Raw genomic sequence first — 23,945 nt, forward strand, 5'->3', positions numbered from 1 at the left:
CTTTATAGCGGGACCAATAATGGGGTAGAACATCTCTGTGCAGCAGGATTGCTGGGTACTGTGGTTGCTACCTCAGTGATAACTGATCTTCCATCCAGCAGATGGAATATGATGGGACAACCACATCTTCTCATTAACAAGTTGTCAGTCTCTTGAAGAGGGCTGACTCAGTAGAGGCTTGCAGTTCAGCAGTGCTGAATTGTGTTTGTGACATTACTGGTCCTAGGGATTGGGAAAGTGCAAACTCAGTTCAGGGTGAGCTGGTACATTACTCACGGAACCCCTCCTACACTGCAATTCCAAAGCAGTCTGAGATGTTACAGCATCCCATGCTGGGACACAGCTATGGTGCCTTCTCCTCAAACTCCTCTAAGMCCATTGAGCACCATTCCCCCATTCGCTTCACCTGAAACAAGACAATGTGGAGACAAAAGGAAATTCACTCACTCAGAAACAGAGACCAAGCAGGTGGTAGAAACATGACCTTCCTTCATGAGGTCAAATAGCTTTATTGTGATTAAGCACTACAATACAGTATATATCCATAAAAAAACTCTATAGTGTATATAAATTATTCCTTCCATTCAGTAATTCTCTTTTTGTTTTCATTTTTTTTTTCATTTCCATTACAGCTTTGGTACAATGTGATTTTATTATATTTTTAAATACTTTTAGCTTCACAAACTCAACACAAAGTACAAAACTAATCCGAATCGGGGATATTACAATCTACACAGTGGTGTTCAGTGGTAGGAAAAAATCTTACCTCAATGAATTCATGTCACTAGCTAAGCTATAAAGGCATACCTAGCAGACATGACAAAAATATGCACCATTAACCAGCAAACATTTTTTTTTCAAAAGTTATTTTACTCCTTTTTTTGTTCTTTTTTTATTTTTACAGGTCTTTCCAGCAGCAAATCACTTGAGCATAGTCAGTACTTATGTCCTCAACTGATTAGTCTGTTGTGTTCCTCTTCATTTGAAGGCCATGATTTATTTGTCAAATAATGCACCACTATCCTCATGTATCTAAGCCACAGTGTCAGTACTTGACCTGCCACCCTGCATTGTTGATGCTCGCACAGTTTGTCCTGCAGCTGGCAGAAATAACTGGAACGTTATTGGAGGGGCAGTGTGGGGCRATCAGCCGGAGGTTGTTCTGTGGGGCAGGAGGTATGACATTACAGTAGACAGGCATTCCAGTGGCTGTAAGTGTTCCTTGACCTGATTGATTAGGTAGCATGATTGGTTGTTGGTATGATTGTTGCGGCAATCCTTGAGAACCCTGGGTCATTGGCACCTAGGTAGGAATACGGAAAGACGTAGGAAAGAAGACAGCAATTACTAAGCAAGTTAAGGCAGGTTTCCAGTATCCCTATATTCCCTCTACCTGAATTTGAGAATACTGTGTGTTCTGCCAAAATGTGCTATTTTCTGCTGCTCAGAATTGTTCTAATCTCTGAGGATTTTTTTTCTTTTTTGTTAGAGAAGGTTTTAAAGAGAATTCTCTCTGCTTTTAGGTCTAGCAAGTGTCTCTGTCGGGACCTAGTAGAATACAAATTACTGGGATCAGTGCAAACAGAAGACTCGACCCTGGTATATCTAGGTCATCTCAAAGGTCTAAACCTTTAACTTGATCATTAACCTTTAAAACACATTTTCAATGTAGTAACTCTGGAGATGTAAGGGGAAAATTTTACCCACAAGCAATTCCCCCATTTCCATCTGTGTTGCTGCAGTGTTTTCTAAGAAGCTGAGGGAAAAGGGGAATGGCTGCTCAATCAGAGCAATCTATTAAAATGAATTAGATATCATTTTGTTCCTTAACTTTCCAGAGGGACCAGCAGGAAACGTAAGTACAGGCCACCTCTCCCATGCTCTTGGCATAACTCACAGAAACTAGGAACAAGGGTGGGAAATAAGTCTGGGTAACTTACGGACTTGGTAAAAATCAAGCCACTGCCTTCCCTCTCCCCAGAACCCAATAAACAATAATCCATCTGGCTACAGCTTGTTATAGAAGACATGGTGAGATCCTTGGCAGGAGTCTCCACAGATGAGTAATTTTTAACTGGATCAGGCAAAGCCCTCAACTTCATTACAGGAAACAGTACTGCACTGGCAAAAAAAAGAAGAAATGAACAATGTTCTTATATTTTTTAAAATTAATTTTCTTCACAGGAAGAAGTCTAATTCCTTCGCTCTTTGTGACATTTTACCCTCACTGCAGGCTGTAATAAATAGTTCATTTCAACATTCCGAAATCAGAATGACAATCAGCAGTACTAAGACCATATAAACAAGAAGCAAAGAAAYCGATTTGACTTAGGAGCATATTCATCAGAATATGCTTCCTGCCACACACTGTCCAAACAAAGTTATAATARCACTGTGTGTTGCAAAAACTTAATTAAATTAAGCATTCTCCAAGAAAAGCAGTTTTTCCTTACAGCTCCTAAATACCTGATAAGACGACATGGCTGGATACTGCACCATCATGCCTTGCACCTGATTTCCCTGTTGATTATTCATCAGGTTCTGGCTTTGGGGCGGCTGCTGCATTCCCATGAGACCCTGGAACCCCTGCTGCTGGTTCGGCAGGACAGGCTGGTAACCTGGAAGAAGAAAGACGTCTTCAAACACCCTGCTGCTTGTAGGGGTGAAATGACAACTATTTTAAGGTACAGCAAATGATCCTGTCATTTATCCCCACATCAACCGGTAACTTGTTCCTACAGGAGCGTTACTGAAAATGAAAACTGAAGTGCAATAAACGCTGTAAGCTGGCAACCCTGGCAGGCTGATCTGAGTGGGCACCACACTTTTGTTACACTTTTCTAAAACTGTGGCATAGAATGCCTGGAGGAATGTCTGACTGCAGTGCAGGACTGTAAAGCCCTAAAGAGACATAGGGTGCTACAGACTTTTGGCTATTTCCTCAGAGGCAAAACTCCCAACAATTTCAAGGACACCAGCATTTGGCCCTCACAGTCTAACYTGATGGTTTCTTTCACTTCACATTTCTTACCTTACCCAATTCCATTCCTTGTAATGAAGCTCTCTAGCATGATGTCAACAGAGAAGCGTTTATTTAATCAAGAACAGCATCTCTATACACACTGGTTCTCACTTGCAAGGCTTTTTACATAATTAGAGCATATTATGGGTTGTATTCCAGCCTACTAGTTTTGTGTTTATCAAAGGAGGAAAACCATAAATTAGGGAGTGCCCTCCCCATGGCTCGGTAGGAACACTGCTAACACACCAGTGCCTGCCCAAGGATGAGAAGCTGATGCTTCTGTTTGAACCTGTTTGAACACTAACTTTGTGTTCAAAGTCACCCCAATATTGCAGGTTTTCTGCTGGGATGGCTCCTCTAGGACTAACAGGGAAATGGGCAAAGACTGGATGATCTAGAGAGCCAAGCTGCTGATGAGGCAGCAGTGTGGATGGGAAGGCAAGCACAAATGGTGCACCACTCGGCAGCAAAGCCATTTCGCCTGGGAACGAGCCCAGACAGATGGAACTGGACTGGCTGGGTGACGCTAATATTTAGCAATTAAGAACTTTGCAGAAAAAGCAGGAAAGGAAAGGAAGATGCAGAAAGATCCTGTCCTTGAAAAATGTGGCCAGACATAGGTATTATAAAACTATGAATAATTTCCCCTTAACACATTCTGTGTTCTTTAGCACTCATATTTTTAACATTCAGTGCACTATGAACTCTGTAGTGATATTCTACAATAATCATATTTCAGACAAAGAAGAGCTACCAGAAGGAGGAACTCTGTGTCATCTTTCTATGAAAAATGTGTGTCACGTCTGCTCAATTTGTATTCATGAATACAGTACATGGTTCAATATTCTTCACAAAGTGAAAACCATCATCTGGATATTTCTTCATTATGTAAGAAAAATAAAGTAACAAATGTCTCTGTTTCTGCTGATATATTGTCAAATAATAGCTTTCCTTCAAAATCTGCTCTGTTGCCAGGGAAGTGTTGGGATTTTTGGTCAAGTTTCTGGCATTAAAGATGCCATTCCACAGATATGAGACTAATGTCTCCAGTCAACTGAGCAAAATTAAAAAAAATAGTTCCACAAGTGATTAACTTGGCTGGGATACAGCATTAAACATTTCCCAAACTCACCAGATTATTATACATTCAGATTTGCTCTTTTCCTATGCCCAAACACTGTGTCAGCATATTTTTCAGTCATAAAAATTACCAGCATCAGAACTGCTGTAACTGAGTTTACAGAAGGCTTATACAGCAATAATAAAATTGCGAGTCCTCTGCTGCTCCACTACACCAATTATATGGGGGTGGGGGGGGGTAAAGAATAGAAATAAAAGATTTAGCATTATTATTCTGGTATTTGCAGGAATGGAAATTAAAGTACAGRGACTGTCAACTGACAGCAGAAGGAGCAACACGAAATTCATCTTGGTTGTTAAAGTAAATCCTAGCTATGTAAAGAACAATAGATGCATGGCGGACCAGGGATCAAGTGACACTTTTGGGGAATGGAATCAAACATTGGGTCTGGGCTCACAGAATTGGACTGTGATGCACTGGCACAGGGTGGTGGACTGGTGCTGTGCAGAGACAGACAGACACCACTGAGATCAAACAGGAAGCAGCCCTTCTGCCTCTCTAGTAAATATGATTGCATTAACATTACTGCAGCCAGACTACTGCTAATGCCCTGCTATATGTTTGAAAGTACAGCTCTCTCTTCACCTCAGCTTTGTGTTCCACATTCTCCAAATATGACAGRTTTATTACCCAGTGCAGACATGACTAGCAAAACGAAACAAAAAATTATGGAAAAGTTGACATAGCTACCCTTGTGATGAACATATAGACATGATCTCCTAGGGGTAATACAAAAAACATAGAATCATAGAATGGATTTGTTTGGCAGGGACCTTAAAGACCATCTGGTTCCAGTGACACATGCACACACAAACACCTTCACCCTGAAAATATCTGTACTAGCAAGCACTGCTTAGTGCATGACYCAAACACTCCAGGTTTTAGAGGCAGGAGTAGGAAAAGGAGACAGGCAGAAGAGCTGAGCCTACTAGTATCCACTAGGCTACAGATTATTATTTTAACAAACTTATTACTCTTCAAGGACTTTAGCAATTTCCCGTGCGCACAGTACATGTGCACCTGTCCCAGCCTGTAGAGTACAGCTTACATCCCTGAACGTGAGAATAGGGCCTTTTTCCAACTCCTTATGTAAGCCCTTTGCAATGCTCTGCCCACACTGAAAAGCCTCAATACAAACAGATAAATATTTCACGTGTACCTTAAGATACTTCCAATCGGATTAAACGGGAGCAGAGAGGTTGCATCCTGAACGCTTTCAGACTTTAAGGGAAAAGAAGTCACTTCTTTGGTCCAGAAGTAAATACTCTAGAATATTTACTCCTCTGATGTGTGAGTAGAAATGGGGATGTTTAAGAAGTTTACTGGACTGCATGTACCTTTGCAAAGATGCTGGCTGTCATCTCTTCCTTACTTAATATTAATGGATTTCTTTTTTTCTGTGATCAGCACTCTTTGGAATTAAATGAAGCTATGGATGTCAGACCTTGTTCTAGAACCCAGTATAGCATTAAGTCAAAATCCAGCATCTTCTTCAAGGTTCTGCATCCCAAGTAAAGCCACTTCATTCTACCTGGCAGCAAAGCCTGACCCTTTGTTATGTTAAATACATGAAGAACGATGCAAGTTCATCCACATAAAAACATGACAAAATACAAAAGTATATTCCAACACTGCAGAGGACACTTATAACAAATTGTTTTAAAGTGAATTCATTTTTTTTTTCCTGAAACAAGCTTTATAAGCAAGAAAAAAAAATGCTGTAACAAAACAAAAAAGCCAATGTCTGTTCTGCTAAATGGCTTCTGTTTCAGCACAAATGCAAGCAGAACAATTGGTGCTCCACATGGCAATCCATGTGGACAAGAAGTTGTTCATATCAGAAACCAGCTGCTCTGAATTTCCTATCACTGCAGCCCRAATTCTCCATGTAACATTTGAAACAGGTCCTCCAGTGTTTACTGTGTGTTGGTACCTTTGTATGTTTCTGCACTTTGGCCAGGAAAAAGAGTGGAGGTGGGAAAATTGAGGCTAATATCAACCTCTCAGCAGTGTTTGTAAAACATTATCATTCTAGCAAAATCTTTCTTCTTCTTTTTTTTTTTTTCTTTCCTTTTTCCTCAGGAACAGACTATCAGAGAATGCCATTTTACCAAAATGACTTAATTGGCACACACACAGCGCAATCCTTAACTATGCCATGCTTTTCATGTGCTATTTACTTTTCAGTGACATGGAAATAATACTGTATTCTCAAAAGTCTTGAAAGCTGACTGCAGTGCATGAAAAAACAGCCATAACTGGGCAGAGGTGGATGTTTTGGAACTACACAGGTGTAAGAATATAAGTGAAAACAGGAAGTGGCAACATGCTTATGCAGCAATAGTTTTCTTTGCACTTGCTCTTTTGCTCATTAGCTTTCATACTACATAAAGGGTAATCCTTAAAAGCCTCTTTACTGTCCCCTGAGAACACACATACGTGGGTTATTTTCTAATGGCAGTACACATCAGATGAAGCATCCTATTACTGCAAGCTCCAGGGCCTCTTTACTGCAATTATATCATCCTGCTGTATGTTATCTCTGCTACAAAGGAGGATTTTTTTAAATCAGGGCAAACATGAGAGACACTGTTAAACAACCAGAGGAACAAATCGTGCACAGAATTTCAATGAAYGCCTCAGAGGAAAGATGAGCCTTGGATTCCAGATGAAATGGCCATACCATCAAGGTAATTCTCTGAACCTTTACAGCCTGCGCCACCATGCTGAAAGTCATCTATCTTAAACATCCCAGGGGAGAGAGACTGCGTGAAAGACCCACAAATGTTTTAATTTCCCAATGAGGCTATGCAGCCCAAAAGATAAAATGCAGTGGTTTTACACCTCTGCCAGTAGTGTCACCCAGAGCTGTAATTAAAGCRTGTTTGGTGCTCTTCTTGCCTCAGCATCCATCCTTTATGAACGGCACATCCTTGTTGGGAGGGATTGTTCTGTTGCTCATTTTAGATTTGAAGCATGTGTTAGCAAGGCACCTTTGGAACATGTGGATCAGCACTGCAGGGAAAGAGTAATCAGCACTTTGTCTCACRACTGCTGAGTCYCTGAACYGCAAWTCTTATTTTGCTCTTACCACCTGARCAGAGCCCTCACATCCAAGCCCATCCAATGCAAACACATACGCTCAGAGTGGTTTTGATGTAACATGATTTGAGAGTTCACCTGCTCCCTTTCTGCTCTACTCAGTGTAGTGCCACCTAAAATTCAAGCACCTTGGCAACATGCTGCAGTGGCTCAGACAAGCAAAGTCCACAAGATAGTCAAAAGGGAAACCTCAAGCAGAGGTAACTGGGCTGGGTGGAATGCTGCTCAGAGCTGGTTGTGTTCCTGCTTGCCCTGCAACTAGTGCAGTGCCTTCCTGGTGCCCTATCCTACCCCCATCTTTCCTCCTCGCTTCCTCCCCCAGTACAGACCAGCTCAGCCTCTGCTGCAACTGCCAGGAGCACTGGGAAAGGATTGAATTTGAGCTCTCATGGAAAAACCAAGGGGAACAAGCACCAGCTCTTTGTTTGGATACAAAGGAATATCCTGTGAAGTCCTTGAAAACATTCTAACGACAAATTCTCCACACAGAAAGTACTAACATTTGCAGAAGACTCCCCAAAACTGATAAGAGCTGAGAAGCAAGCTAAAAGCATGATCCAATGTCAGGAAGTGCACCGCTTTCTGAAAGATTTAATGAGCTCACTCTGCTCAACTTATTCAAAAGACAAAGAGGTATCTGCAAATAGATAGATGAGCTGGTTTTGGCCAGGGTAYAATTAATTTTCTTGCTAGTAGCTAGTATGTGATTAAKTTTTGTATTTGTGCTGAAAACAGTTGATAATTTGGGGATGTTTTAGTTCCTGCTGAGCAGTGCTTACTTAGACTTTCTGCTTCTCACASCACCCCACCAGCGAGGAGACTGGGAGTGAACAAAGAATTWGGGAGGAGACATATCTGGGACAGGTGACTGCAGCTGAACAAAGGGATATCTCAGACCATGATAACATGCTCAGTATACAAAGGGAAGGAGAAAGTGGGGAATGTTCAGAGGGGGCATGTGTTTTCCCAAGTAACTCTKAGGTGTGAAGGAGCCCTGCCTTCCTGGGGATGGCTGAACACCTGCCTGCCCATGGGAAGTGGTGAATGGATTCTTCATTTTGCTTTGCTTGCACACAYGGGTTTTGCTTTCCCTATTAACTGTCTTTATCTCAACGTGAAAACGTGTTTTCTCATTTTTAATTTTCTGATTCTCTTCTCTGTGCCMCTGGGAAGAGTGAGTAAGCAGCTGCATGGGGCTGAGATGCTGGCTGGGGTTAAACCATAACAATAATTCTTGAACAGACCAGAAAATGGTATAATAAAATTACATGGCTGGAGATAAACCTAGAACTTTTCCGATTAGAAATAAAAYTCAAAATTACTATAATTAACAAGGAGGCAATTTACCTAGAGTGTAAGGACATTTATATCACTTAAAACCTCTAAAATGAGGATGGACATCTTGCTTGAAGATATTAGTCAGTGTAATAAGTTCTGGTAATAAAAATATGATTAAAATGTGCTCATTGTCCAGTATTAGCCAGACCATTAAATTACATATCCCAGATTTGAAATATTTAGGAAAATGTTAGCCAGCTAGCTCTTAACACTTTTTCTGTCTCCCAAGAAAAAGGATTAATCTTTTGCATATGAGACAGAATCCTCTCCCCAGTCTCTCCTCCCTTTGATCACATGCTAGCAATGCCACCCAGTTCACTCCACAAGCAGAGTTCACCTGTGTACAGTGGATTTTCTAAGGAATAGTTCTGGCTTATTTTAGTTTACTTTGYCCTGGCTGGACTAGTGCTCAGTAGACTTTGTAGGCTGAAGAATACAGTTGGTATCTATTCCCCGAGTTTTACTAGGCTACATTCTCCTTTACTTTTTAAAATAATCTATGGGCAAAGTATTATAATGGATGAATGTAGCTTTTACTTTATAACCATATAAATTTACAATACAACAATTAAGTCATAATCAGAGAAGACAAAATGCCATTGTAGGACTTTGAGGAAAATTTGGTTTTTTTTATTATGGAGTTGACCATTACCTGGCAAGTTTCACTGCAAATGATGGACTAAAGTCTCATGGAAAACATAATATTAATCCATCAATTTAAGCTAATTTTGATTTTAGCCTCATCCCAAAGTGTCTGCAGCTTGGAAGACTCCCACAGAAGACACATTAATTAATGTCTCACTCCTGGYGTTATTTTCTGTGTGAATCTGAAAATTTAAACTGCATCTTGTGCAGCTGGAATCCAAACCACRTTGTAAACAATTTGGATCTAAAATACAAAGCACGCTGCAAAGCAAATCTGCCACAGTTGAGCTATCCATTCCTACTGTGTCTGCTTTCTCTCGGCAATACACATAAAAATGTCTTGACCTAGCAAGACATTTGAGCCTTATATTCTAYTTGAAGATATCATAGATAATTTATGGGTGTGAAGTGGGCACCATGTGAGCTAGAAGGACAAATACATAATAGCTAAATGCTAAAAATCAATCCCTTTCCCCTAAAAACATAGCACCATACAATTAAGTTATTTAATTTTCACATACATACAAAGGGGAAAAAAACAAACAAGAATACCTATGCCTGAAATAAGGGAGTTTTAAGAAGCAACAGAAAAGGTATGAAGGTATGAGGCAGCACGCAAAACAGCATGTGTCAAAAACCACAGCAGCTCACAGACTCATTTCCTCCACAGCACTCTGCCAGTTCAGACCCTCAAAAAACAAGACAAGCCTTTTAACAGAAGTGACTCACAGTTTGGCTTCTTTCATTTCAGGTAAAAGCACATCCCACTCCAGCAGAACAGCTTGCAGGGGAAACCATGGGTTATTACGTTAGTTTTGTTTTCAAAATTTTAAACTAATGGCATCGATTCTTTCAAGTTGTGYGAGATCAAAACAATTTTTAGCTAATGGCACTCCAGCTACATTCACTGGTTACACATAACRCAGCAAATGTATTCCTAAAGTGATTACAATGACAGTGACTCGAACAACTCTCTGCAGAGCTGRGGTTATAAAACTGCAGGATGTTGAACTTTGAGTCTTGAAACATAATTGCTGCCAGAATTGTAGCTCCCAGTCCATAAAATGGCCATAGCTTTGCAAAAACCACATTCATGCTTCCTAAACCTGGGAACAGACCGACAGCCACATTTGCTGTCAGACTTACAAAGAGCCATATTCAGCTGCATTAGGAAACTCAACAAGATGTATATGCATCAGAGAGATGAGCCAGTAAGATTTACTGTCACAAAAAAATTAAACAAAAATGGATAAAAGAAGTTGGTCTGTCTTCCCCAWCCCTCTTTCTCTCTCTGGTTTACAAATCCCACAAAAGCGATAGTGCAAAAATATCTTCATCCATCTCCAGAAGAAGAAGAAACAAACTAGGAAATTTCCTACAATTTTTATTTATTCCAGAGCAACCTTTTTTTTTTTTTTGTTATTTAGTAAAAACTGCTGATGAAAATACTCTGCTATGATAGAATTTTTGTGTTGTTTTGTTTCATTTTTGTTTTTGGATAATGGCTCTGAAATCACCCATGTGGTGAGTTCTAGAGTAATAGAACAGGATTTATCCTACCCAGGTGAACTGCCTCTCCTTGTCCTTTTGCTTTATTCTTCCTCAAAAAGCTATATGAAATCCTGGTTTTACTTGTTTTGCWACCTCAGGGGCTGGAAGGAGCCCAAAGCACAGAGCATCTGAAGCACAGATAGTTTCATGTGCTACTCAAGGCAATGCTGCCAACTGGGGGCACTTCTCCATTGCTAACAAAATGGAAAAAAAAAATCAGGGGAATAACACAACTTCCCTAGCAAAGCCAACCCCCTGGTTCAAAGATGTGCAGGATCACAGCCTCAAAAATATATTTTTTAGATCTGCTATTCCTATATACATTAAAATAAGGTATATTTTTACAAAAGCAAAGATAAAGTGCTTTGTGCACAGACTTTTTTTCAAGAACAGTCACTACAAATAAATAAATAGATAATAAAACAAATGGGTTCACCTGGGAGCAAGAAAGCTGCCCATTGTGGTGATTTAGATTATCAAGAAGAAGTAACAAGAAATGATGAAAGTAACACCACATATCACAAGGCAAGATTTAGAGCTTCTTATATGTCAAAGAAATAGCCATTATATTTTACCCTTTTACCCATTCTTTTACTCTTTTTCTATGATTCCAAATTTCAGCGTGGAAATGAGGAATACCATAATCTTTTAAAAAACTTTTCTATGCATGCTTGCTGTCCCTTGGGGAAAAAATGTTTTTTGCAAAGAGTGCTGAACACTTACTTAGTGCCTTCTACTTCATCATCCAAGCAACTACCTTTAGGGCAAATATGCAAAATTCTGGGTAAAATGAATTTATGAACCACTTAAGGATGCAAATATTCACCCCTCAGCTACTTTTTCACACCTGAACAGAGTTGGTTTAAAACTCAGTGACTTCACTACCGATTAAAAAGGCCCAGACAAGTAAGAGGAATGATTAAATACTTTCATTATATACCTAATGAAATCACWTACTGTAACATCTTCTGAGACTACCATTTTAATTAAGGCAGGCTGGCATTTTGGCTTTTTTTTTGCCCCCCTTATGTTCCAGGGGAACAGCAGGTAAGGTCAAACAAAAAGCTTATGTGATAAAACTGCATGAGAGAGCTCCTGGGAGACCTGGCATTATTAACAAGAACATGAAGAAGGGCACAGTTGAACAGTTCAAAGATAAATTATTGCATTCAGTTTATTTTTTGCTATAAACTGGAGAACCTGAGAGAGCTGTTATTTGACAAGAAATGTATACAAAAAGGCATTAAAAAGGGCTTGAATGGATACAAATACAGGAGACTCAAGGCTGGGGAAATGTTTTTTCTTCAGTTTAAAATCTGTATCCATTCCTTTACTACTCTACACAAAGGGTTTCCAAATTATAGGGACAGCGTTAAGAAGAACTTGCTATTAGTAAGTGGCTTAATGCTGAAAATAAACCTGTTCTTGCTGAGAACCAAACACCATGCAATCATATGACACTTTAATAACTTATTTTATTTCCTTTCCAATATACATTTATTTTATGTTTTGAGACCTTTTAGCACTGTTYCCGCTCTTCAAAAACTATGACAAATATTTCTTGCTCTTCTCCTTGAAGATAAATCTGAAGATAAATAGAGGGGCACCTCTTACAGACATAGTATGTAATTCAAAGCTTCTGTAATGTTCTGAAAAGAAAATTCTATTTTTAAGACAAAATCCTTTTATCTCACTTCAGTTTAAAAAAAAAAAATATGGAGGGAACAGCCAGCTGCAATCCAAAATAATTGCAACACAATAATGCAGGGCTCCATTACAGCAGCCTAATTCCGGTAAAGCAGCTGATCCAGGATCTTGGCACTAGCACAGACCCTGGAGCCTGACTTAAATGCATTAACCCAAGGCATGTGCAGCTGTTTTTGTAATCTGAGGCTTCTGGATTTTACTGGAGACCAAGGGGGAAAWAAAGAACAAAAAAAGAAAAACCAAAAAAAGAAAAGAAAAAAAAGAAGAAACAGTCACCCAGCCAGCACATAACACAGATGAAATAAAGAGACAGAAAGAAAGTATTTTATGCTTTTGAACTAAGCTAATCCATGAAGCCACATGAACAGGCTCAACAACTCTGGGGAAATGAGCTTTGGACAGCGCTTCCCTTTGGCCAGTACCATGAGAAAGGGTTTACCTTGGAGGGTTCCAGATGCCCAAAGCCAGCTGAGGTGMCTGCAGGGAGGGTACTACAGGACCTGGAAAACCTTATTGTGAGAGGGGTGAAGCCTTCTCATACCAACAGTGCTAAGCCACCAAGGCATAAACTGCAAGCTGGTGCACAGTTCACACGACAACAGGGGAAACCAAAAGAGGGCTAAGGAATATCCAGGTGTAATCCAAGAGCTCTCAGCCCCTGCCCACCATCCCAACAATGTTAAAGAGAGTTAACATGGACCCATGGCCAGGCCAACAGATAAATCTGGAGAAATTGTAAGATGCTCTTAAAGGAGTTTTTCTGCTTAAAGACCAAATCAGATGCAAATCTGGTAGTAGCCTTTACAGTAGTCATAGGTTGCTCCATTGGTGAGGTCTGCTGCAATTCTTTACGAGCTGTTTGAATAGCTAATGTACAACTAAAACACCAATGTAAGAACCYATCAGTGTTAATAGTAAGACTCCTTTGGCATAGGATGTGCTCATTAGAGGAACAGCAGGTGCAATAGTTCCCATATGTACCTATGTCTGTGTTTGCATTTTATTATACAAAACAGTTCATGGCCATAGCACAAYTATTATATGCAATWTCTGTTGATTTTGTTAGTAAATCCYTAAGAACTGTGCAATGGGAYAGCTAAGCAGCAAAACAAAATTCRGTGTGATTCAAAGAAAGCACAAATACAAAACTAGCAGGATCAAATTTTCCATGCAAGCTGCAAACCACAGATTCACTGAMTTTCAGCAGATTCATTTCTTCTGGTTTGATTTTCTGGATTGACCCCWAACAAATAATGGCAAGTCTGAGCAAAGAAACTGTTGAGCCCCTGTGTATCGATCTATCTATAACTTTGCTCTTGATATCAGCTTGATATCTTGGCAAAAGCATTTGATACTGATGAAATATCTACAAGCACAAGCTCACAGTGARCCTCCATGCCAGTAAAGGTGCAAATTGCAAGGAATAGTTGCAGTCCCTGCACTGAAGATGATGCACTCCTGAATAGAAAAGACAACTGGACGTATAAAAAGAAGCACTCAAGGGAAATAATTTGCCTGGAGAAATGGAGCACCACTGCACATTATTTTTCTGGAAAGTACACCAAAATACAAGTGCTGAGTGCTGTGACCCCTGATCTGCACAGGGGCTGCTCAGTCAGGCTGCTGCTCACCAGCACAGCCGTGGAGATGGATGGTCCCTGGGCTCTCACTGCTCCTGCCAGGCTGGTTTTTTCCACACAATTCCAGGTACAGGCTCCTGCCCTGCCCACTGGAAGAAGACTGCAGTGTTTTGGTGACACAGTTCACTGTCSTGTGTTGCATTTTCCTGTGGGCAGATTGGGGTGAAGAACTGCAAGCACTGCACCCCTAACAAACCCTGCTTTTTCACTTCACAAGCTGGGCTTTGTTTTGCGTCTCAGCCTCACAAAGGGTTTYCATAAAACACAACATCAACTGTAAATACTGCCTGCCACAAAGACACAGCCACTGCCTGATGGCACTCTGCCTCCCCACTGCTTCTGCAAACACCTACAGGTACCAAAAACCCTCGAGCTTGTTTGTTTACCTCTAACATAAGGACACAGCAAGTTATGGGCTGCAGCCCCCAGCTAGATGCAAACAGGCACAGGGAYGATACTGAAGCCAACAGGACTTTGWTGGAGCATATGTCTGCCCATATGGGTCCAACTGCAAAAATCTCATCTTTTCCAAGTGTACCCATGCAGAATGCAATCCAAAGGCTATWGGGGCTAGCAATCGACCTTAACCAGCTCTGAACCACATTAGAAGCACTCGCCTGCAACACACTGATTACTCCAGCCCCTATACAGCAGAGCCYTTGAGAATTTGCTTAACTTTTAAGCATATAAGCTAATTTCTTGATTTCAGAGCAATGATTTACAAGCTTGAATACACATCTGAGCTGAGGCCAGGGAACTCAACCCCTTGAAGGAGAAGATCTCCAGTGGGAAAGACACAAGCTCATTTATTCACACTATATTCTTAGCATCCCTTTAAAAGGCTTCTGAGAAATTCGACCGGGCTGGTAGCAATCAAATTAACGAAAGAGAGGTCCCATTCCAATAAAATTCATTTCTACGATATATGAAACAAATTCATTTCTCAAATCCTTCTGCATAACCACTGCTTAGCCCACAAGAGGAAAAATGGGGCAAAGTGGAACTGGACCTGCATTCCTGCATGGCCCTTGCACTAGTATGTGCCTATCTGAAAGAGCCATTGGAATAAGCAGTGGCTATGTACCGAGAGATTGGCAAATAATAAACCAAACAGCAATCAGCAGTGAGTCTGCCCTATTTCGCTTCTGTGGCACCGACAGAGGGAGCTCCCCTCATGTTTGCCTTGCAATTACCAGCCCCTCTAGTTTACCACAGACCCTAGTTCACATTTCTTGTCTTTGTTAATTAAAAGTGCCTTAAGGAAATAGGGATGTGCCTTTGCTGAATCAATTGTTATCATTGAGGCCCTCCCTCTCATTTAGCCCTTTAAGTAGAAGGCAAAAGACCTGAAAAGTATCTCTAAGTACTCTGTTTCAGTCTCAGTTCTAGGCATTCACTCCATTCCGTATCACTGAAGAAATGCAAATTGCAATTCTGGACAGGTATAAAAGCAATGTATTCGATTACTGCACTACAACTGGGCTGTATCTTCCAACTAAAGTTTTTTCATGGAAGGAGGTAAAGGGTGGAATCTACAGGTGTGGTCATCCCAGTGCCCAGTTAGCTTCCCCTGGGGCCAAACTGCATCTCTCAAAGAAGGGCATAAATGAGTAAAAGCAAAAAAAGTCTGAAAAAGTAAAACATCCCAAATAGAACACTACCAATTTCCAACACTCTTTTTTTTTTTTTTTGTTTGATACAGTATTTATAGGCAATTTTAAACTTTTGGTTTATATTTTATTATGCCTTGGGCATAATAAGGCCTGTGAGGTATAAGTCTGATTTCATAGGAATTTGAGTTTTTGTTTCAATTGGCCAAGGAATGTGCAAAATAATGTATTCATACAGTTTTCCAAACTTCTGATGAATCAGGCAGCTAAATCTACAAAGCCTGCCTTAAATCTACATCACAGGCAAATGCATTTTCAACTCTYGCAAAAGAATATGAGCATTAACAAAAAACCCCAAAAACTAATGTATTGTGAATGTAAACTTTCAGCCTTGCCTTTTCTAACAAGGGTTTAGTGTCATTTTTGAAAACAAGAGGATTAACACCTGTAGTCACACATTCCCTGTGTATTCACAAAAGAAATTAATAGAAATTAAACTCGGCAGCAAGCTTTGTGGAACTTGCCAAGAAACCTTGGCCCAGAGAGGCAAAGAAAGAGAAAAGGAGAGGGAGGATGAAGCTGGCTTCAGAAGACACCACTTATTTTCTGCATTGATTCCCAAGTCTCTACCAAGTTGGACAACAGGCTGACAGCAGTGCTGGGGAAATGAGCAGGCATYAGTCTCCCAGTCCCTGCCTCACTCATGCTAAGGGCAGTTTTTCTGCAGGCTTGAGAAAGCCTGGAATCAGGCCCATGGTCAACAGATGTCAAAATTTTCAGCCAGAACATGGTTTAATTCAGCTACATGAAAGAAAACCTCTCTATGCCCTWGCTCATGCCTATCTTTCACTGCACAGCATGTTAGCTGGAAAACTCCCACTTCTATAACTCCAGTGTTATTGCTGCAAAAGAGGATCTTGGTTAACTCACCCAGTGCAATGGCTAGAGAAGGCTGATCTGCAAAGCAAAAGCATTTTAAGCAGACTTGTTCTGCAAAACCCACAGGAKCAGTCCTGATCCCCTTATCTCCCCRCAAAGTATCTACAACTGTGCAAYKGTAAATGATGCAAAATTCACTTTCATTAGCAAAAAACCCAAAGCATAGCACAAATTTAAATGTAGAAAAATCTTCTGAATATTTGTGCTTTGTCCGCTGTGGGTCTCTCCAGGGTGACGTCTGCTCTCAGAAATCACTGGGGCAGAGCTGCCACGGAGCATTTGCTGTCACACAGCACAGTTCATATTTTGCAACCCCAGCAAAGCTATGTTTACAATCTTCACGGCCAAAAGTGTTTGCAAAGTCTGAGTTCCTGATGGATGCCAGCTAAGCATTCAGATTGATGGAAAATGCACAATAAAGACCATAAACATATGGAGTCTTCAACTCAGCATAAATACTGAAGATCAGCCCGGGTGTGTTGTCAAGGTAGATTTGAGAGCCAGCAGCAGAACTTTTTCCTTGCATACATCATAAATTTTGATAGCTTTTTGCTTGCCGGGGACCTAGTACGCTCTGAGTGCATTACTTCTTCTTTCTGCTTATTAGTTTTCTCATCTGTAAAATAATGCTTTGAGGGATGGCATCTTCATAAAACATTTTCAAATCCAGCAGTGCTGAGAGGTGCTATATAATCAATTGATAAAGTCAATGGAAAATCATCTGATCTTCAATATAATCTATTTTAAGAGACCTTTAAGCATTGAATTTGCTAAGTTACATACAAAGCTTTGCAAAATTGTCAGTGAGATGAAGAATACCACTTTGATACAAAAAAGATGCCTGGGTTTTTTTTTTTTTTGGTTTTTTTTCCTGGCAGTGCCTGCAAGGGTAGGGCCAAATTCCCAGAGCCCTAAGTCTGTCAATACTGGCAGGAAGGTGAGGGAGAGTGCATAGTAAGAGTCATTTGCCAGAGCAAAATCTTAACTACAGGTCTCTGTGAATYAGAGATTTGTCAGCAAAGCAATACAAATGGATGTTTCAAATCAAACTGGAAGGGTTTGCAGAGGCTTTACAATGCTTGCTAAAAGGCATCTGCCAGCTCCCCAGGCTCAGCTGAGGTGGGAGAGATGTATTTTGTGGGAGAAACAGGTGTCTTAGTGTTTTTGTTTTTTTTCTTTTTTTCCCCCACAGAATCAGGAGTATCCTCCATCTTTTGTTCCTCTCATCCTATGAAATGATCTGTGTATGGATGCAGATATATATGAATTCCTCCCCGTGCAGTCATTGAATTTAACGCAGTACCATCATCCAAGTCATCCTTAGGCTAAAATACTTGCTTCTTGCTTACGTGGTCTGGATGGGGTAACTGATTTCACATACCCTTTCTAGGGCTGCTCAAAGTCAAACCACAAAGCAGCTGCCAAAAATGTCTCTTCATGTAAAATTTACAACATGCATTTCTGAAGTGGTAGCTGATGTGCCTTAGCCAAGCTGCTGAAAATGTCTGTGTAGCTAAAAWTTTTGAAAAGAGAAAATCACAGGATCTGAAAACACATCTGCAGAACATTCTTTARCAGCTACTGCTCATTCTGAATGCAAACCTCAAGAATAAACACTAACTTGTGTAAAAGGACAAACCTAAGTCATACCTTTAGACTACTTATCACAAGGAATTTGATCTACACCTAAAAAATTTCCATTAGAGACATTGTTCAMTTTTAAACAATTAGCATATCTTCCTCACAGAGGAAGACAGAGGAATACAATMTTCACATTTTAACAAATATGTCTGCTGCAAATAAATAATTTTCTAATTATAATACTGACTACTTTATAGACCTTGTTCTCATATTCCRGAATGAGCTACTGCATCCATTAAAAAACCAAAAACAAACCCTTTTTTTCCCCATCACAGGAGAAACCATGGCAAATTGGTTCATAAATATTCTCTGRTATTTTAGGCACGGCTGTAAAAAGAGGATATTTACAGGCAGTTCTGGAAACAGCGCATTTAACGTCAGAGCATCCCTGAGAAAGAAGAGCTGAGCAGCGAAGTYCTAAACCAGTCACACGTCACACTCATAAACAGATCTACCTCGGTGGCACGAGAAGAAAAATGTGATGGATGAGCTTGTGCCTCAAATGTTACCAGGACCCTGCCTGGCGGGGTGGCTGAGCTGGCAGATGGGGACAGCCCCGCTCGGCACGCCTGGGACAGGGACAGGGACAGGGCGGGCAGAACGGGCACAGCTGCTCCTGGCCCAGGTGGGTGGCTCTGGCTGCTGAGACACAACTGTCCCTCTCCCCAGCCCGTGCCTGAGCCAGGGCACACAGCACAGCTTGGAGTGCTCCTGCTGTTCAGGCTCCCAGCTGCTTCCAGGATTCAGGGAAGCACTCCCAGATGAAGGGATTAATTAYGCCTTAGGCACAAATTACTACTCGTGACTGCCTTGCTACGCTATCCTTGAGCTCTCAGGTAGGAGGGCTCGTTGCAAGTGCTTTCTGGATTTCACAAAGCTTTTTGTTTGAAATCCACACAATTTATTAATTTGGTGGATATTCTGTACAGACAGCAAATAAAATCTTGGAGGCAAGGGGGCTCCTCCTCTCCATCTCCAACTCCACGGCCCAGGATTGCCACATAGCTGCTCTTCCTGCTACACAGCAGAGTAGGAGAGGAAATTAACTACAAAAACAAAGCTACCCCAGCTGCGTGAACTTCTTAGAAGAATAAAATAACAAACTGCAAGTATTCTTGGAGCTAATTACTAACTAAAAAAAAAAAATTAAAATTACAACTATAAAGCATATCCCATAAAAATGCTCTTCTTTACAGAGCTAGGCAAAGTTTCCATGTAAAAATAAAATAAAAATAAAAAACCCGGGGCTGCTGCTCAAATTTGTTTGATAAAATAAGTTATGAAGCATTACAATTTACACAAATAAAAGTTCAGAATAGTACCAAGACCATAAAGCATGAGCATAACATATTGTTCTGGCAAGTGATAAAACTGCTCCCAGTGACAGCTGTGATTTATGGAAGCAATTCAAATACACTTTGAAAGTATATTAGCTTCGCCTCTGCCCACAAAGGGCGCATATTAGTGGGGTAGGCCAGGCCGGTGATAAATTACATACCAGCAGGAAGTGAAGGCAATTGGCAACATCAGATGCCCGAAGGCCCTGAGATACTATGATAATGTGGTTTTCATGATAATACCTCACATGCAATGGCATCTGAGCACCAAAAGAAACACATCAAAGTTGTATTTTCGTTGGCTCTTTGGAAGATAATGTTAATGATGGTGAGAATGGTTGGGACTTCCCAGCTAAAGCTGACATCCAAAGCATTTACAAATTGGCTCTGGAACAAAGTTTGGCACAGAAGGTCAAAGTTTAGATGCCACGTCTTAGGTGGAAGCTGGAAAATAAATGCCTCGTGCTTCCGGACTGTAGGCACTGAAGCAAACCTCAGGCTGTGGACCTACAGCATGGCGGGCAGAGTGACCCAAGGGCTGCTGTGGTTTAGCTCTGCTRACATCCAGAACGGGATGGGGACTTGGCCACATTGCAGTCACCACCTGCAACAGCCCTTCCGTGAGGGAATCGAGTTGCCAGGCACACTTGTTCACTGTTCACACCGGTTCAATCTCACAGAACGAGCCAAGCTCTTCCCGTGGCTCAGGGCAGCATTGGAAAAGGAGCACAGAAAAATCACAATGACAAAGTCTTAACCCACAGCAGGGTTTTACYAATGTAAAGCATTGAAAAATTATTTTAAGACCCTTTGGGCTAAATTCTGCCCTCTGACGTACCAGCATAGAGGAAGACTGACTTCACAGTCAACCTGTACTTCGGAGGGTGTCCTTTGAAGACAGTGCTATGAAGAGCCACGTGCCAGGCTTTTCTCAGATTACTAGGGCAAGTTTAATRAATTGTATCTTCCTCCAGTTATGACAGTCCTCCCATTCCCATACACTAGTAAGCACATCCTCACGTCCTAAATTAATGACTAAGCCAAAGCAGTCACATCTTGCCGCAGATCTAAAGCAGTTTATTCAGCAGTTACACTGTAATGAGCTCATCTGCAAAAAATAAAACACATTTAACAAAAATGTTCTGTCTGGTGGGAATTTTTAATTTATTTAATCCCAAACACTCCCTGGGGAAGTGATAATGAATATTTATCCTATTTCTATGGTACCCATTACTGTATAACCTGAGGACCTCAGGCATATGGTACACTCATAGAATGAGTCTGTGTAACTCTTCAGAGGAAGTTGGCCATTTCTGGAGTTTATACTAGTTCATACCTGAGAATGTTGCTTCTGTATTTACAGGCTCTGAATGAAAAATGGCCCAGTGACACTGTAATTTAAATGGCAGAAAGCACCTGTACACAGATGGATACTTGAAAAGTAAGTGAGCTAAATGCTTTCTCTGCAGATGGGGACTTGGAGAAAATGCAAAAGTGAGAAAACTAAGATTCTTAATTTCCCTAAAGCATGTAGGAAAGAAGAGCTCAGTACYTCTTTGAACCTCTCCCCTTTGTATTTCTAATCTAATAGTTAGAAGAACTTTTTTTTTTTAATTGAAATTTTGGGTAGCACAGATACTACAGCACATTTCTGGCTATCACTTTCATTTATTTATGGCTCTGCAGCACCATGCTTCTGTAGAAACATTTACAGGAATTGAACTGATTGTGTGTTAAGTCCTAGTCTTAATAGCTTTTTCATTGCTAGCTAATGGAAATATGGATTCAACATTATTTTAAACTTAATGCAGTGTAGAAGAATTAGTTTAGCACACTGTAATTATGATTTTTTTTTCTACAGCACTTCATAGAAATACAAGGCAGAAATAGATTACTTCAAGCAAGGGAGAAGAATGAAGGCATTTTTGTTTCTTCAATAACAACAACATGGATATAAAAAAGTAATAAGGAATTCACTCCTCTCTTTTTTTTTGTCTGTACCTTTCAGATTCATGTCTGTCACCATAAATAAATGAATGCTTGCAGCATTCCTCAAATTCTACCTTACCAAAAGACCATAAATATTCTACTAAACACTGCCTCTGAGCAGGGGAGGGATTCTCCCCCTCCACTACAATCTGGGTAGGAGGCAGTAGTCTTTGTCATAATCCCTGGTCTTTATTTCAAAGAGAAGAAATTCCCTTCCCTGTCCCATCACCTGCTTGTGACTTCTTGTCCTGAAGCAAACAAACAGCCCTCTCAGCATTACAGTAGTCACAGTAAAAGTGACCAGAAAATGTTTATTTATATTCCTCCCACATAATCGAACCCAGAAACACTCATTTTACACCCTGTTCTCTTGAAAATTTCACTCTTAAATATGTTGCAAATCTACCTTCCTCCCAAATGCTCATTTCTACATTGCAGCCTTTGAAATGACTTTCAGGACACTTCCCTGGAAGGGTAACTTCTCTGCATGGGCACAGATGTTATTTTGTCTAAAAAGCCAAATTTACTGGAAGCCTATTGCTCTCCAACTCCTCTGACAGCYCCCCAGCCTCTCTGGCCACAGCAGCCAGMSTGGCTGCTGCAGCTGCAGTTCATTTTACTTCCAAAGGGAGAACAGGAATGSTGTCCTGGGCCTCTGAGATCTCATTACAGAACAAAACCCAGAATCTTGTAACACAGTGTGATGGACTAAGATTTCACTATTCTCTTTGCCAGAAAAGATGACACAGAAAGCACCATCAAAAGGGAAGGAGAGAAGGTGGCCTCTGAAACTTGMTGAGGTAAATGGCCCCCATCACCCCCTTCTTTTTTACCAGGAGTTTGATAATACCTAGCCATGGCTTTACCTGTGGGCTCAGCCATACAAACAAGTTAGCACAAGGACTAGAATTGCTCCATACATGTCAGGTTCTTTAGGTCTCCAGGGAAAATAGTAGCAGGATTCCCAGACCCAGGACAGTGGTTCTGGAAAAGCTGTCATAAAAGGCAAATACAGTATAAAAATTGACAGTATCTTGMCACATGCTTTTACAACCCAGTAACTGTAAAGCATCTTTCTGCAGTGCTCTCCTTCAAATGGAAGGAAAATTCCCCCCTGCATTATGTTCAATTTTTCAGTTTCTGTTCTGTCAATATTACAATCTTTTGTAAACAAGAAGACAAAAGCTTCTTCATCTTCTTGGAGTCAATATTACTTCTCAAGCAAGGGCAACTGGTGTCTCTTTGCTAAAGCTCTATTTTAACATACTGCCAAAACACAAATACAATTCTAACTCAATAGATAATAATCTGCTTTTCATGATAAAAATTTGAAGTAGCCAGGATGAAAAACCTACACCTATTTTAGTATGCAGCAGCATTCTTTCCCAAGCCCCGCAAGCAAATAAGAATTCTGATGGTGTAAATGCACCTGTCCTAATGTCAGTTCAGAGCAGAAGGTTAAGGTCCAAAGTCAAGAGAAATCCCGTAGTCCCCAAGATTCCCTTCATGCCAGCTCTGCTCTTCCACAGTGTGATCACAGCAGTTTCACCACTGAAAGACATTTCAGCAGGGAACTGCATTATTTCTAAAGCTAAGAATGCTTGTGAAGCTGTAAGATAAATCTGCAGCAAACCACACACATAGATAACTGTACAGAGACRAGAAGATCCCTGAAATGAAAATCAAGCACTGAAAACTGGGAGAAATTTGTGATTGCTTGGTTATAGCTGCATTCTCTTTAGGGGCCATATTTCCAGCTTTCGAAAATGGGAATACAGTTCAATGCATTTGTGTCTGTACAGCCTCAGAGAGCACCAGGGATCAAGGTGAAATATTCAGAAATCAGACAAAAGGCAAGGCAAAAGTAGTCACCTCAACCTTAATTYCAGGGACTTAGGCACATATTAATGAGATGCAGTATTTCATGATCTAATAATCATATACACTGCAACAGAATTTGCCCTACAAATTGCTGAAGAATTGGAATGAAKCTGAAAAATGCCTCCGCGGAATTTCTAATCTTTGCATTTCCTATGTTGCAAACCACCGGAGGACTTCAAAATGGTTTTCAKCATGACAGCTTATAAAGACCTTACCTCAGCCCTTACACAGGTCTAGACATTTAAGAGCACAGATGGATTGGTAAACATTGCTTTGCAATTTTCTCCAGATGGATCCTTTGTGAGTTGTGGGAAAAAATCCTGTGAGGAGTAGGCTGAGTAGGCAAAGTGAATTTCAAAAGATCAGGCCTTGATGAAATCTGCATCTGCTTTTGCTGGGACT

General features: G+C 40.6%; 1 protein-coding gene across 9 annotated transcripts in view; it reads right to left on the bottom strand.

Annotated features, from left to right (window-relative positions):
* Positions 1 to 475: 475 nt before the first annotated feature.
* ARPP21 (cAMP regulated phosphoprotein 21) overlaps positions 476 to 23,945 on the bottom strand; it is a 138,827-nt gene continuing 115,357 nt past the window's right edge. For all 9 annotated transcript variants that reach the window (XM_057376972.1, XM_057376971.1, XM_057376970.1 and 6 more), the window contains 2 exons: positions 2,467 to 2,618; positions 476 to 1,303 (listed from right to left, as the gene is read on the bottom strand). In XM_057376972.1, the coding sequence (XP_057232955.1) occupies positions 1,046 to 1,303; positions 2,467 to 2,618 (410 nt within the window). In that variant the 3' untranslated portion in view covers positions 476 to 1,045. The remainder of the gene's footprint in view (positions 1,304 to 2,466; positions 2,619 to 23,945) is intronic.

Source organism: Malurus melanocephalus, unplaced genomic scaffold (genome assembly GCF_030028575.1).
Source record: "Malurus melanocephalus ecotype Western Australia unplaced genomic scaffold, MMel_1.1 scaffold_297, whole genome shotgun sequence".
NCBI lineage: Eukaryota > Metazoa > Chordata > Aves > Passeriformes > Maluridae > Malurus > Malurus melanocephalus.